The following is a 14282-nucleotide window of genomic DNA, read 5'->3' on the forward strand; positions in this document are numbered from 1 at the left end:
CTAGGACAGCATCATAAGCACATAATACATAGCAAAAATGCCTCAAATTTGAATGATAAAGAAAATGGCTCTGTGTATGTGTGTGTTTGTGGAGAGGAAGAATCATGAAGAGGCCACATACCTTAGTTTTAATGGTATGGACAGATTTCTTGGACAAATGAAGGAGTCTGTCTGCTGGTTTATGTTCTTGGGAATAATCAACCGTATGGAGGAATTTTATGTATATAGGTAGATTTTCTTGACCCATAAAACACTCTCTTTATGTCACTTGCCAGGTCAAAAAGTTAATTTTTCACTGCCTACAAGAGAAAGTCCATAGTAAAGGCCTTGTCTAAACTGGTCTTTATTTTCTGATTCAACTTCTCATGATTCCTCAGTATTTATTCTCTGATCCAGTTTGGATGCCATACACAGTATTTCCAAACACAACATTCTCTCTCTTCTGCATGTCCAATTCATTTATTTTCATCTATTCAAATTTTGCCCATTCTGCAAAGATCAATTCAAGTCACATTCCCTTCAAAAGAAAATAGAGTTCACATTTCTTTTTCTTATAAAATATTATAACTGATTTTCCATGTGACATCTAATCTGGTTCTATTTTGTATGGCCATTTGTTTTTGATGTTATATAACTTTTCCTTAGGTTTATTAATGTAAATTTTCCAAAAGTGGGGATGATATCTTTAAAAAATCTACTGTGCTTGGTTTAATACTAAATTTTTAGTTACTCAAATATATGTTGAGATGAATGAATATGGATGAATTTACTTAGCCAATTGTTGTTCAGTTGCTAAGTTGTGTCTGATTCTTTGTGACTCTATGGACTACAGCACACCATGTTTCCCTGTCCCACACTATCTCCTGGAGTTTGCTCAGATTTATGCCCATTGAGTTGATGATGCTATCCAGCCATCTCATCCTCTATCTCCCCCTTCTCCTCCATGGTGGTTATGTGTAATTGGTATTCTTACTACCTGATAACACAACTCAAATGATATTCTTTACAAATAATGAACCAGACTTTTCTTTTCCTTCTCAAGGGATAGTCATTGTTATGTACAGTCTTCTACAACAGAAATATGGAATGAGATTTTGCCACGCTAAGAACTCTGAGAGTGAAAGTCACTCAGTCGTGTCCGACTCTTTGTGATCTCATGGACTGTACAGTCCATGGGATTCTCCAGGCCAGAATACTGGAGTGGGTAGCCGTTCCCTTCTCTAAGGGATCTTCCCAACCCAGGGATCGAACCCAGGTCTCCTGCACTGCAGGCAGATTCTTTACCAGCTGGGTCAGAGGGAAGCCCGCTGAGAGCTCTAACAGCTCTACCTGGGATTAACTGTGTGCCGTTGGACCATGGACAGGTCCCTCAGTCTTTGGATTTCTCTGTTTCTCTGTGAACAAAATGCAATGAAAGACTTTCTTTCCTTTTTTGACAACAGAAGTTATAGGGAATAAAGAACCTTACCCTTGTCTTTCTTGTTCTTTTCAAACAAAGGATAGTCATCAACATTTCAGGGTCAGTTTTGTTTGTTTATGTTTTTGGGTTTTTTTGGCCATCCTGTGTAGCTTGTGGGATCTTAGTTCCCCCAGAGCTCGAACTTGTGGCCTCTGCAATGGAAGCGTGGAGTCCTAACCACTGGACCACCAGGAATTCCTAAGGGTTAGTTTTTAAAAGTATAAATATTTTAAACTCTTTAAAAGTTTTGTGTGAGATAATATTGTTTTGCTATACTCTTGGCAAATACAACTCTTTGTTAAAAGATTATATGTATAAAAAATATAAAAAGCAAATATTCTATTGTCTTTTCAAATTATTTTGTTTCTTATGTATTCAAAGCTTAATTGACAGATGAGCAATGAGTTAAGACATAAAACCGATTTAAATTACAGAATAATGCACTCTACATAAATTATACTTTAGGTAGTATCCTGTATACAAACTTATTATATCAGAAAATATAATGTATAATTTCCATTTTACATTTTCAAGCTCTTATTGTCTATTTACTCAGACTGTAATTAAGATAAAAGACTTGAGAACTTTGGAATGGCTGAACAATCAAAGTTACAGTTTCCGAACTGTACACCAAGAAGGCCTGGGAGAATGTAATGAATGCATAGGAGTGCAGATATATTAAAATTTTGAGGGAAACACAGTAAAATTTGACGTCTGTTGAAAATTGAGAAAATATTGGCTTGAGGTAATCTAGTTTAACAGTGAATTGTGCTACATTGTGTTACATTTGCAAGCTAGGTTTATTAAAGTGGCTGCCACAAGAAAAAGTGTGGAGCAGGAAATGAAGTGGCAATGTTCAATCTCATCTCAAGTTTTGAGAAACTGTGCAATGCCCAGCTACAAAATAACTAAATAACTACAAATGTTTAAGAATGAAATACAAATTTCCACTTTATATATTTATACATTTTATTTTATAAAATTAATTTTTATTGAAGTATCAGTTCAGTTCAGTATTTCAGTCATGTCCAACTCTTTGTGACCCCATGGGCTGCAGCACGCCAGGCTTCCCTGTCCTTCACCAACTCCCGGAGCTTGCTCAAACTCACGTCCATCGAGTCGGTGATGCCATCCAACCATCTCATCCTCTGTCATCCTCTTCTCCTCCTGTCTTCAATCTTCCCCAGCATTAAGGTCTTTTCAAATGAGTCAGTTCTTCACATCAGGTGGCCTAAGTATTGGAGCTTCAGCTTCCGTATCAGTCCTTCCAATGAATATTCAGGGATGATTTCCTTTAGGATTGACTGGTTTGATCTCCTTGCAATCCAAGGGACTCTCAAGAGTCTTCTCCAACACCACAGTTCAAAAGCATCAATTCTTCAGCCTCAGCCTTCTTCATGTTCAAGCTCTCAAATCCATATATGATTACTGGAAAAGCCATAGCTTTGACTAGACAGACCTTTGTTGGCAAAGTAATATCTCTTGTTTTTAACATGCTGTCTAGGTTTGTCATAGCTTTTCTTCCAAGGAGCAAGTGTTTTTGAATTTCATGGCTGCAGTCACCATCTCCAGTGATTTGGGAGCCCAAAACAATAAAGTCTCTCACTGTTTCCATTGTTTCCCCATGTATTTGCCATGAAGTGATGGGGCTGGATGCCATGATCTTAGGTTTCTGAATGTTGAGTTTTAAGCCAGCTTTTTGCTCTCCTCTTTCACTTTCATCAATAGGCTCTTTAGTGCTTCTTTGCTTTCTGCCATAAGGGTGGTGTCATCTGCATATCTGAAGTTATTGATATTTCTCCCGGCAATCTTGATTCCAGCTTGTGCTTCATCCAGCCCAGCATTTCTCATGATGTACTCTGCATATAAGTTAAATAAGCAGGGTGACAATATACAGCCTTGATGTACTCCTTTCCCAATTTGGAATCAGTCTGTTGTTCCATGCCTGGTTCTAACTGTTGCTTCTTGACCTGCATACAGATCTTACAGGAGACAGGTAAGGTGGTCTAGTATTCCCATCTCTTGAAGAATTTTCCACAGTTTATTGTGATCCACATAGTCAAATGCTTTGGCATAGTCAATAAAGCAGAAGTAGACATTTTTCTTGAACTCTCTTATTTTTCCTATGATCCAACAGATGTTGGAAATTTGATCTCTGGTTCCTCTGCCTTTTCTAAATCCAGCTTGAACATCTGGAAGTTCATGCTTCACATACTGTTGAAGCCTGGCTTGGAGAATTTTGAGCATTACTTTGTTAGCATGTGAGATGAGTGCAATAGTTTGAGCATTCTTTGGCATTGCCTTTCTTTGGGACTGGAATGAAAACTGACCTTTTCCAGTCCTGTGACCACTGTTGAGTTTTCCAAATTTGCTGGCATATTGAGTGTAGCACTTTCACAGCTTCATCTTTTTGGATTTGAAATAGCTCAGCTGGAAACCCATCACGTCCACTAGCTTTGTTCATAGCGATTCTTCCTAAGGCCCACTTGACTTTGCATTCCAGGATGTCTGGTTCTAGGTGAGTGATCACACCATCGTGATTATCTGGATCGTGAGTATCCTTTTTGTATAGTTCTTCTGTGTATTCTTGCCATCTCTTCTTAATATCTTCTGCTTCTGTTAGGTCCATACTATTTTTGTCCTTTATTGTGCCCATCTTTGCATGAAATGTTCCCTTGGTGTCTCTAATTTTCTTGAAGAGATCTCTAGTCTTTCCCATTCTATTGTTTTCCTCTATTTCTTTGCATTGATCACCAAGGAAGGCTTTCTTATCTCTCCTTGCTCTTCTTTGGAACTCTGAATTGAGATGGGTATATCATTTCTTTTCTCCTTTGCCTTTAGCTTCTTGCTTCTCTTCTCAGCTATTGAGGTATAGTTACGTTGCAATGCTGGGTTAGTTTCTAGTGTACAGAAAAATGGATCAGCTGTAATCCTTCCCATTAGTTCACCACAGAGCACTGAGTAGAGTTTTCTGAGCTGTTCAGTAGGTTCTCACTAGTTATCTGTTTTACAAATAGTATCAATAGTATATATATATATATGTCAATCCCAGTCTCTTAAATCATCCCACCCCTCTTTTACCCCTTGATATCCATATACTTGTTCTCTACATCCATGTCTCTATTTCTGTTTTGTAAATAAGATCATCTATATCATTAAACTTTTTTTTATTTTTTAAAATTTTATTATTGGAATATAATTGCTTTACAAAGTTGCATTAGTTTCTGCTGTACAACAAAGTGAATCAGCTGTCCCCTCCTTCCTGAGCCTCCCTGCCACTCACCTCTTGTCCCACCCTTCTAGGTCATCATGGAGCACAGAGCTGAGCTTCCTATGATGTACAGCAACTAGCTATCTATTATGCATATGGTATTGTATATATGTCAATGCTACTGTCTCAGTTCTTCCTCCCCTCTCCTACTCCTGCTGTGCCCACATGTCCATTCTCTCTGTCTGCCTCTGGATTCCTGTCATGCAAACAGATTCATCGGTGCCATTTTTCTAGATATATGTTAATATATTATATTTGTTTTTCTCTTTCTGACTTACTCCCCTCTGTATGACATTCTCTATCTATCCATGTCTCTGCAAATGGCACTATTTCATTGCATTCAATGACTGTGTAATATTCCATTGTATATAGGTACCACATCTTATTCATCTGTTGATGTACAGTTAGGTTGCTTCCATGTCCTGGCTATTGTAAAGAGTGCTATAATAAACAGTGAGGTACATGTGTCTTTTTAAATTATGATATTCTCTGGGTATATGCCTAGCAGTATGATAATTCTATTTTTAGATTTTTAAGGAAGCTCCATTTTGTTCTCCAAAGTGGATGTATCAATTTACAGTCCCACCAACAGAGAAATTTTACAATTATATGGAAATACAAAAGACCCTAAATAGCCAAAACAATCTTGAGAAGGAAAAAGGGAGCTAGAGGAATCATGATCTCTGTCTTCAGGCCATACTACACAGCTATAGGAATCAAGATAGTATATATTGCTATCTTGCATAGAAAAAATGGCAAAAATATAAAAAGTACATATTTTAAATGCTACTAAGTTGCTAGGACATAAATCCCAATAAAACTGCCTTATACACTGAATTGCTAAGTATTTCTTTTGGTTTAGGGTACTATTAAAAATTATTTGAAAACCTAAAAAGCAAGAAAATTTGGGTCTTCTCTGAGAAAGAAGTGGAAAGACTTTTCCACTGGGCAAAAAGTAGAACTGGGAAAGATAGATTCAGCTTATGTCTACATAATCTGCAAGGAAACACAGAATCACTTGTGTGGTCTTGGTGTGCAGGCTTTGGAATGACTGTTTATGCAATTACATGCTACTTATCTGGAAACAAGGATGACTCTACTTATGTGACCATAATAAGTCCCTGTATGAATTCAAGAAAAGAATATTTTAATTTTAGTTCACAGTGGTGGTATAAGTGTCTGTCCATTTTAGTATACCAATAGAGGAATTACTGCTTATAGTGCTCATTAAAAGGAGAACTGTTAGAAATGAGTAAATGTATGTTTTACTTTAAAATTTCATGTCTTTTGGTGGATAAAAATTTTAGAATTATTTTAACTAATGTTTTTAGACTTGAACTGATCTATTAATTATTGTGATCAGTTATTTCAATATCACCCTGAAATCCTTTCCAAAGATTATCATGCAAATCAGTATAAATTGTGACTTTTTTCTTAATTTTAAACAAATATTTTTCTATTAATTACTTTAAGGGATCTAAGTACACTGCCATTTGATCATCATTAATAACACTTTACTAATGTTTATTTTATACCTAGTGACAATAGCATAATATTTCATTCTGAATGCTAAAACTTTTAAGAATTCTAGTATTTATATTAAAATTGGATTAAAAATAGATTATTAATTTAAAATAATGATTACATGATGGAGTGCGTCAGCTCAGTTGCTCGGTTATGTCTGACTCTTTGTGACCCCACGGACTGAGTGAATATGCACGACAAATTGAATATATTTAAGTAAATGTCTACTAACATTAACAAGATTATATAAAGACACACATTGATAATTCATACTAATTCTTGTTAGCTGTCAAGCTTAATAAGTTGCAGACAGGAAAATATGATTCCTTTTTATAATATAATAAAGCAGACAGAAGAATTAGGTTATGAAAAGACAGAGAGATAGTGAACATCTAACCAAATACAATTGAGTTGAAATTTTTTCTTTTTATCCATTTAATTCTGTGGACCATGTTTATGGCAGGTTCATTTAAAAAGCTCTCAGGCAATTAAAGAAGGGATTTGAGGAGAAATTGCATTCTCAGAAAGGATGTGTTCGGGAGGAAAAAGAGGAACTGACCCTATAATATGTGAGGTGAAATTTTTCTAGGCACAAGACATATCTGGAAATAAAATTAATAATTCCACAAATAGAAAAAAAGATTATTAAATCTTGGGGACTGATGATACTCTGAAGATTTTACTCAACTCTTTTAATTTATAGATGTGGGGTCTGTGACCCAGAGAGATTAAGCAGCTTGCTTTTGGGTCACATGGCTAGTCATTAGCCGAGTGGTTACTATGAAGTAAAGCTTCTGCACAAATCAGTGCTTTTTCATGATATTATGTTCCAGAGAATAATTCCAATGTATAATATGTATTTATAATGCAATAGCCACTCATCCAGCCATCTCATCCTTTGTCGTCCCCTTCTCCTCCTATCCCCAATCCCTCCCAGCATCAGAGTCTTTTCCAATGAGTCAACTCTTTGCTTGAGGTGGCCAAAGTACTGGAGCTTCAGCTTCAGCATCATTCCCTCCAAAGAACACCCAAGGCTGATCTCCAGGTAGCTCTTTACATATGAACAAAGCAGATAGTTGATCTCATTTTGATACTTAATGTTGTTGTTATTTATTAGCTCAGTCGTGTCTGACATTTTGTGACCCCATGGACTGTAGCCTGCCAAGCTCCTCTGTCTATGAGATTTCCCAGGCGAGAATACTGGAGTGGGTTGCCATTTTCTTCACCAGGGGATCACTCCAAGGCAGGGATCGAATCCACATCTTTTGCATCTCCTGAACTGGCAGATGGATTCTTTACCACTGAGCCACTGGGGAAGTCCTCTGAGCCACGAGGGAAGTCCTTATGCATGAATATGAAGCATGATATCTCTGCTTTTATTTGTTCAGTCTTTCACTGAGAAAGAATGCTTTCCCCCTTATAAAAAAGAGATTATGATAAAGTGGGAGAGACAGATCTTATTTATGAAATATGGACATAGAGTTAACCTGCAAATATGGAATATGTGTGTGTGTGGTAATTTTCTAAGTCAGGGATACAGAAAAATTTGTCCTACTCAAGAATTCACTAGCTGTTATATTTCTTTGAAGAACTTGCTTTACTATTACATGCACAGTTCCTGTAAATTGCCAAATTTATGTAAAGATTGACTACAAGGAGTGATTTCCTCCTTGTCTTCTGATATAAAGCAAGAACACTTATGTAGTTAGATGTTGCAGGTTTTCTTGCTGAAGACTTGGATGGAAGAAAAGAAATTAGGAAAGCGTTTGAAGTTCTGAATTGCAAATAATTTGGAGACTGAGGACTGATGTCAGGTTTTTGTTTTTGTTTTTTGTTTTTAACTTGACAGAGGTAATTTTTCTTTACTTTTCTGGACAGAATGAAAACCAAATCAAATGAGGCAATATAAGTGAAAAGACTTTATAAACAGCAATGTTGTACATGAAGGTAAGACATACACAACAATTTATTTTTATGTTTAAAGGGAAATTAGTCACCATTTTAATTAAGATGAGGAATTTACTCTCTTAAGGAATCCTTCCCAATGCTTGATCATTCTGAACTGAGTCCTCAACGGCCCTCACTGATTTCACAAACAAACCAAGTACATTACTGCGTTTTCCTTTTCCAATAGGATACTATACTTTGAGGAATTTATCAAAACACAATAAATTTAGCAGGACTGGATTTGTGGGAATGAGTCTGTGCAAGTTTTCCACCTAAAATCAGAGCACAAAATCTTTCATTTTCAGTGGTCTACTCTTTTCTAAAATATTTGGATTCCTTTTAATATTTCTAAAGCTTTAAAATTTTGTTTTATGGAGAATAGGTTATGTTGTCTTTTAAAGATGTTAATTCAAGTATAGCACATGGCATTGTTCATACAGAGAAGTTTTGAACCCTCCTCCTGAGCAGAAATATAAAGGAAACCCTTGAAAGTAAAATAGATTGATATACTATTTATATCTAGGGCACCATTTATTTATAGTTTAAAAATCAGTCGGGAAATTGTGATCACCAATTCATACAGAAAATTGTAAGACCCACTTCTTCTGGCTAGATACTATAAAGAGTCTGATTCAAATGGTTCACTCAAAGCAAAAATGTCCCATAGGTGCAGAATTCTTTCTGGCAACAAACTTTCAGTGTAAACAAGAAGGCTCTTGGGCTGCCTGTAAATTTTGGAAATGAATGATACTTATTGCCTTGAACTCAGGCATTTGACTTTGAGACAAGAGTATGAATGATTAGTAAAAGTTTTGGTTTAAGTTCAATGTAAAGGTTATTTGCCATTACCAAAAAAGAACATTTGTGTGAGTGTGTGAGCTACAGTAGTTATTAAAAGAATATAAAAGGCATATGCTGTTTAGTATCCAGAATAGAAGATCTAAAATTATATGACTGTAAAGAACTTGACAGTTATATCATTATTACTGAAAAAGAGAACTAAAAATTCCAGCATTATGCTATGATTGATAATGCACAACAAGAATATTAAACAGCTTTCCCAGTATTGTAATAATGTAGTTTACCCCCCACCCCCCCCAAAAAAGGAAAAAGGGCCAGTGAAAGTTTTCAGCAGAACTGATGAATAAACTTTATGATAAAAATATAATGTGTATCTAATTTCCAGTGGAAACAAATGCATATAGAATTAGGCAAAGTAGTGGGAAAATCAACAGTAGATACACCATAAAATCAAAATAATAATAATTACAAATATAACTATTATTATTATTTTTAAAGAGGCCTGATTTCGTCTGCTAAGAGGAGAAACTATGCAGTTAGCAATTAGCAGGCTGAGAAAGAATATATACATATATAGGACAACAGAGGATGAGGTGGTGGGATGTCATCACCTATTCAATGGTCATGAGTTTGAGTAAGCTCCACGAGTTGATGATGGACAAGGAAGCCTGGCATGCAGCAGTCTGTGGGACTGCAAAGAGTTGGACACTACTGAGCAACTGAACTGAGCTGAACTGATATATATATATATATATATATGTATTTGAAGGGGAGTATGTGAATGGTAATATGCAAGTTCATATCTTTAACACCTATTTAAAACCTGATTAAGGCATATCTCTGAGTCAATTTGAGGGCATTTTCCCCAGATGTAAAAGGAATCTTCAGACAGCATTTACATTTATTTGGGTTCTCATAAACAAATGGGAAGATTTAGAATTAAAAGCAAACTGAGGTTGTGTTGCAGCAAAGGGTTTTTGTTTAATCTGTTAGTTATAAAATAGACATAATCCAGAAACCTATCTGTCTTTACCTTGGAAGAACCTTTAAAAGAAAAACTGCTTTTGCTTTCGTATCTCTACAGAGTGAAAGCCAGAACCTGTCAACTTTTCTTTCCAGGAAAGGGGAATGGTGGGGAGCGTGCTCAGGTGCTTTGCTGCAGAGGGAAGCACAGCCAGGGACCCTTATTTGCCCATCTCAATTTTAGAACAAGTTCCAGGCTTTCCTGGAGCTAAAGCAAGCACAATGGGGACAGGCACTAAGCGCCACTGTTCTTTTGCCAAGAGGCAGGCTTTGGAATGGGGCTTCCCTGGTAGCTCAGTCGGTAAAGAATCCACCTGCAACGAGGGAGACCTCCGTTCGCCCCCTGGGTTGGGAAGATCCCCTGGAGGAGGGCATAGCAACCTACTCCAGTATTCTTGCCTGGAGAATCCCCATGGACAGAGGAGCCTGGCAGGCTACACAGTCCATGGGGTCGCAAAGAGTCGGACACGGCTGAGAGACTAAGCACAGCACAGCACAAGCTTTGGAATGAAGCAGCTCCACAGCAAGCCTGGGAGGCTGTTCTTGGGCTTTGAAAAGTCTTTCACTCCCCTTGGCTTTCCGAGCAGCGTTTGCAGCCTAGCCCGAACAGATCGCATATTTGGAGCAAAGAGCCAGGAGAATGAAGGACAGGGTAGTGTCATTCCTCGGCTCCCAGGTGGTGGAGTCTGTGGAGGATCTACGCCTGCAAAGGCGGCTGCAGGTGGCCAGCGGAGCTGTCCAGCACCAGCACAGAGACGGGAGGTCAGGAACCTGGGCTCCCCTCAACCAGGCCGATGCTGGGCAACAGGGCTCTTGCCCAAGCAGACGCTGTCCTCATTCCCTGCCTCTCGGCTTTGGGCTATCTACAAGCCCACGCAGCCTCGGCCGAGGAGGAGAACACCCGTCCTCACCAGCTGCTGCTCCAGCAGGGTGGGTACCAACACGTTGGCCCTCCCCTTCTCTTGTAAGCGACTCCTTGGGAATGGGCGGGCTGGACCCCTCGGCCTTCCCCCTTGGCCTCAGAACTTCCCAAATGAACTCGGAGGGAAAGGTCAATGATGGACTCTAAATGATGGACCCCCAGTCGACTCCACGCCCTCAGGCTTCCCTAAGGCGGCTGCAGAGGCAGGCGTTCCGTCCCGGCCGGGTGCCCCCCTGTCTCAGGGCCCATCGGGCCCCGTCTGTTCCTCAGCTGCCTCTTCTGCGAGGAGGTGGGGACGGCGAGAGCTAGGGTGGCGCTCAGAGGACGGCGCCGAAGTGTCCCCGTTGCTCCCGAAGCGTGGCGACAGCACAGAGGCAGAGACTTCCAGTGGGTGCGAAGGCGACACGTGACGGCTGCGGAGAGACGGCGCGGAGGAGGGGGCGCGCGGAGGGAGGAGGCGGGCGGCACGGCGAGGGGAGGCGGGAGGGACGGGCGGGCGGAGCGGGGGCAACAGGGGCGAGCTGGGCGCGCGGGCGGCGCAAGCCTCTGCCTCCGCGGCCGCCGCCTCCCAGCCCGGCCGCCCCCGGGCTCGCACTAGCAGCCTCCCCGCGAGCGGAGAGCAGCAACGGAGACGCGTCCAGGCGCGCGCCGAGGCGGCAGCGGCCGGCGAACGCGGGCCCAGGGCAGCGCGGCGCTGCAAGTTCCCGCCATGAGCAGTCGGCTCCCGAGGCTCCGCGGCTCCGGGGCCGCCCTCCCGGCCGAGCAGCCCTGCCCCGTCGCCCCCCGGCCGCAGAGCCCCTAACGCCGCCGGTGCAGCCGCCGCCGCCGCCGCCGCCCGTATTCCCGCCGCCGCCGCCTCGGCCGCCGCAGCGCCGACAGCATGTCTCGGAGGAAGATTTCGTCCGAGTCCTTCAGCTCCCTGGGCTCCGACTATCTGGAGACCAGCCCCGAGGAAGAGACGGAGTGCCCGTTGTCCAGGCTCTGCTGGAACGGCGGCCGCAGCGCGCCCGGGCCGCCCGAGCCCAGCGCGGCGCACGTCTCCGCCCGAGCCCCGGCGGCCGGCGCAGCCGCCGCCGCCGCAGTCAGCGCCGCCACGGCTGGGGCTAGGCGAGCGCAGCGCCGCAGGCGGGTCAACCTGGACTCACTGGGCGAGAGCATCAGCCGTCTGACGGCGCCCTCGGTGAGTAGAGACGAGGGGCAGGGCCGAGCCTTGGGTGGAAGGACGCGGACCGGGCAGGTGGGCGCCAGGCTGGTCCCGCCGCGTGCCAAGAGCCCCGCCGCCGGGGGGGTGGCGGGGCCTAGCCTGGCCTAGTTCCCGATGGCCCCCGGGAGAGACCTGGACTTTGGGCCCTGATGGAAGGGGGCACTGGGATACGGGCATGGAGTGAGACTTCACTCCTTCGAGGGGCTCCTGATTCAAAGATCGGTCTGCCCACCTCCAGCATTTGCAACCTCCTTCGTCGCAGTCACCCTGACGGCTCGACGGCTCCTTCTCACCCACCTGTTTTCTTTCCCCCAAACTTTCCCAGGCACTGTGTCTCCTCTCTTCTCCAGCATCCCACAGGAACCCCTACTCCCTTACAGGAAACTCTTCCCCTCTTCCCCCCCCCCCCCCGCCCCCCCCCCCCCACACACACTCTTGCTCTTAGCATGACCTTCTCTGACATTTTGAATTCTGCAGGCTAACTGCCTTCCCTAGGTTGTATTCCTTTTCTCAATCTTTAGGGACCGGTTGTCAGATAATTTTTTGAGTTGTCTTTTGATGAAGAGTCCTCTCATCTCTTGTTTTCTCGCCACCTCATGTATTTTTTTTCTTGGTTACTGGTCATTTATTGGCTCAATCTTCTTCTGTGGGTAACCCGGGTATTTGGTTTTCTAAACCTGTCTTCTGTTTCTTGCACCCCTACCTCATCCTTCACTCTCTGTCCCCTGGATTCTTTAGTGCATTCTGCCTCATTTTTTCAGTTTCCTTATATTAGGCCCTGCGTAACTATCTGTTGAATGAATAAATGCCTGCCTAGCTCTCTCTGCTTTTAAGTCACTTCAGTCGTGTCCGACTCTGTGTGACCCCATAGATGGCAGCCCACCAGGCTCTCCTGTCCCTGGGATTCTCCAGGCAAGAACACTGGAGTGGGTTGCCATTTCCTTCTCCAATGTATGAAAGTGAAAAGTGAAAGTGAAGTCACTCAGTCGTGTCCGACCCTCAGCGACCCTATGGACTGCAGCCTTCCAGGCTACTCCATCCATGGGATTTTCCAGGCAAGAGTACTGGAGTGGGGTGCCATCGCCTTCTCCATAGCTCTCTCTAACTTGTGCTCAATAGGGATGGCTGTATCATCAGTTCCAGGTGTACTCCAGACTCCCTATGATTCTTGGCATCTTTCCAGAGCACTCTGCCTCATTCCTGGTCAGGCATTTCAGCTACTCTTGACTTTTAATCTTTGCAGTAATGCCAGACTTCTGTTTCAGTCTTTCTTAGACTGTATGAGCTCTGTTTTGAAGGAACTCCATTGCAGACAGAATCCTAAAGAGATTCATCGTAAAACCAAAGCTGCTTTTTATTTGCATCTTGATTGGTTACAAGGATTTCAACTTCTGAAAGCACTTTTAGCTACTCATCTCTGAGACTTTTACTTCTTTAAAGTTTTCAAAGTGAATCTGAACATTGATCTTGTTTGCCTGCTCTTGAGTCTCCCTTCTGAAAGTACTCTTGCAGTTGATGGTAGGAGGGCCTTGAGAAAAAATTGGATCCAGAGAGACTGGGGACTTGTACCAGGCAGTCCTACAAATATCCTGCGGCTGTTGCCTTAATGGAGTATGGCCTTTTCCTTTAGCAATGAGACTACTGTTCCAGTCATCTTCCTTTTTTGTGCATTTTCCCTTCAATTACCTTTTGCCACTTCCCCAGGAAGCACACTTTTAGGAACTATTTGATGTTGCAAATTGTTGAACTTAAGCCTTTATAAAAGGAGTCCAGTAACCCTGTGCATATGTAGTTTTGTGTCAGTGCCCAAAGCAACATTTGTGCAATATACTAATTCTTCATTGTAACAGATTAATATCTAATATGATAATTTTACTAAAGATAAGTATTAGATTTTTGTGGGAATTGTTTTGATAATTCTGGAGGGTTTTTTTTTTCCCTATAAATCAGAATTTACAAATTTTTCAAAAGTTGTGGCAGTGCCTTTGGTAATGCCAGTTTATCATAAGACTACTCTCAGTGACTTATGTTACAAGTAGATAAAATAAATTGAATGCTACTGTTTACTGCCAAAATAAGAGGGAAGAAACAGTCTCTGACTTTTACCTTTTATAAACGTAAAATTTGAATG

At 41.8% G+C, this 14282-nt stretch overlaps 1 protein-coding gene across 1 annotated transcript in view; it reads left to right on the forward strand.

The window, feature by feature from the left end:
- Positions 1–11827: 11827 nt before the first annotated feature.
- GUCY1A2 (guanylate cyclase 1 soluble subunit alpha 2) overlaps positions 11828–14282 on the forward strand; it is a 445219-nt gene continuing 442764 nt past the window's right edge. Inside the window, exon 1 of the mRNA XM_052653027.1 lies at positions 11828–12127. Within this exon, the coding sequence (XP_052508987.1) occupies positions 11828–12127 (300 nt within the window). The remainder of the gene's footprint in view (positions 12128–14282) is intronic.

This window comes from Budorcas taxicolor, chromosome 15 (genome assembly GCF_023091745.1).
Source record: "Budorcas taxicolor isolate Tak-1 chromosome 15, Takin1.1, whole genome shotgun sequence".
Taxonomy (NCBI): domain Eukaryota; kingdom Metazoa; phylum Chordata; class Mammalia; order Artiodactyla; family Bovidae; genus Budorcas; species Budorcas taxicolor.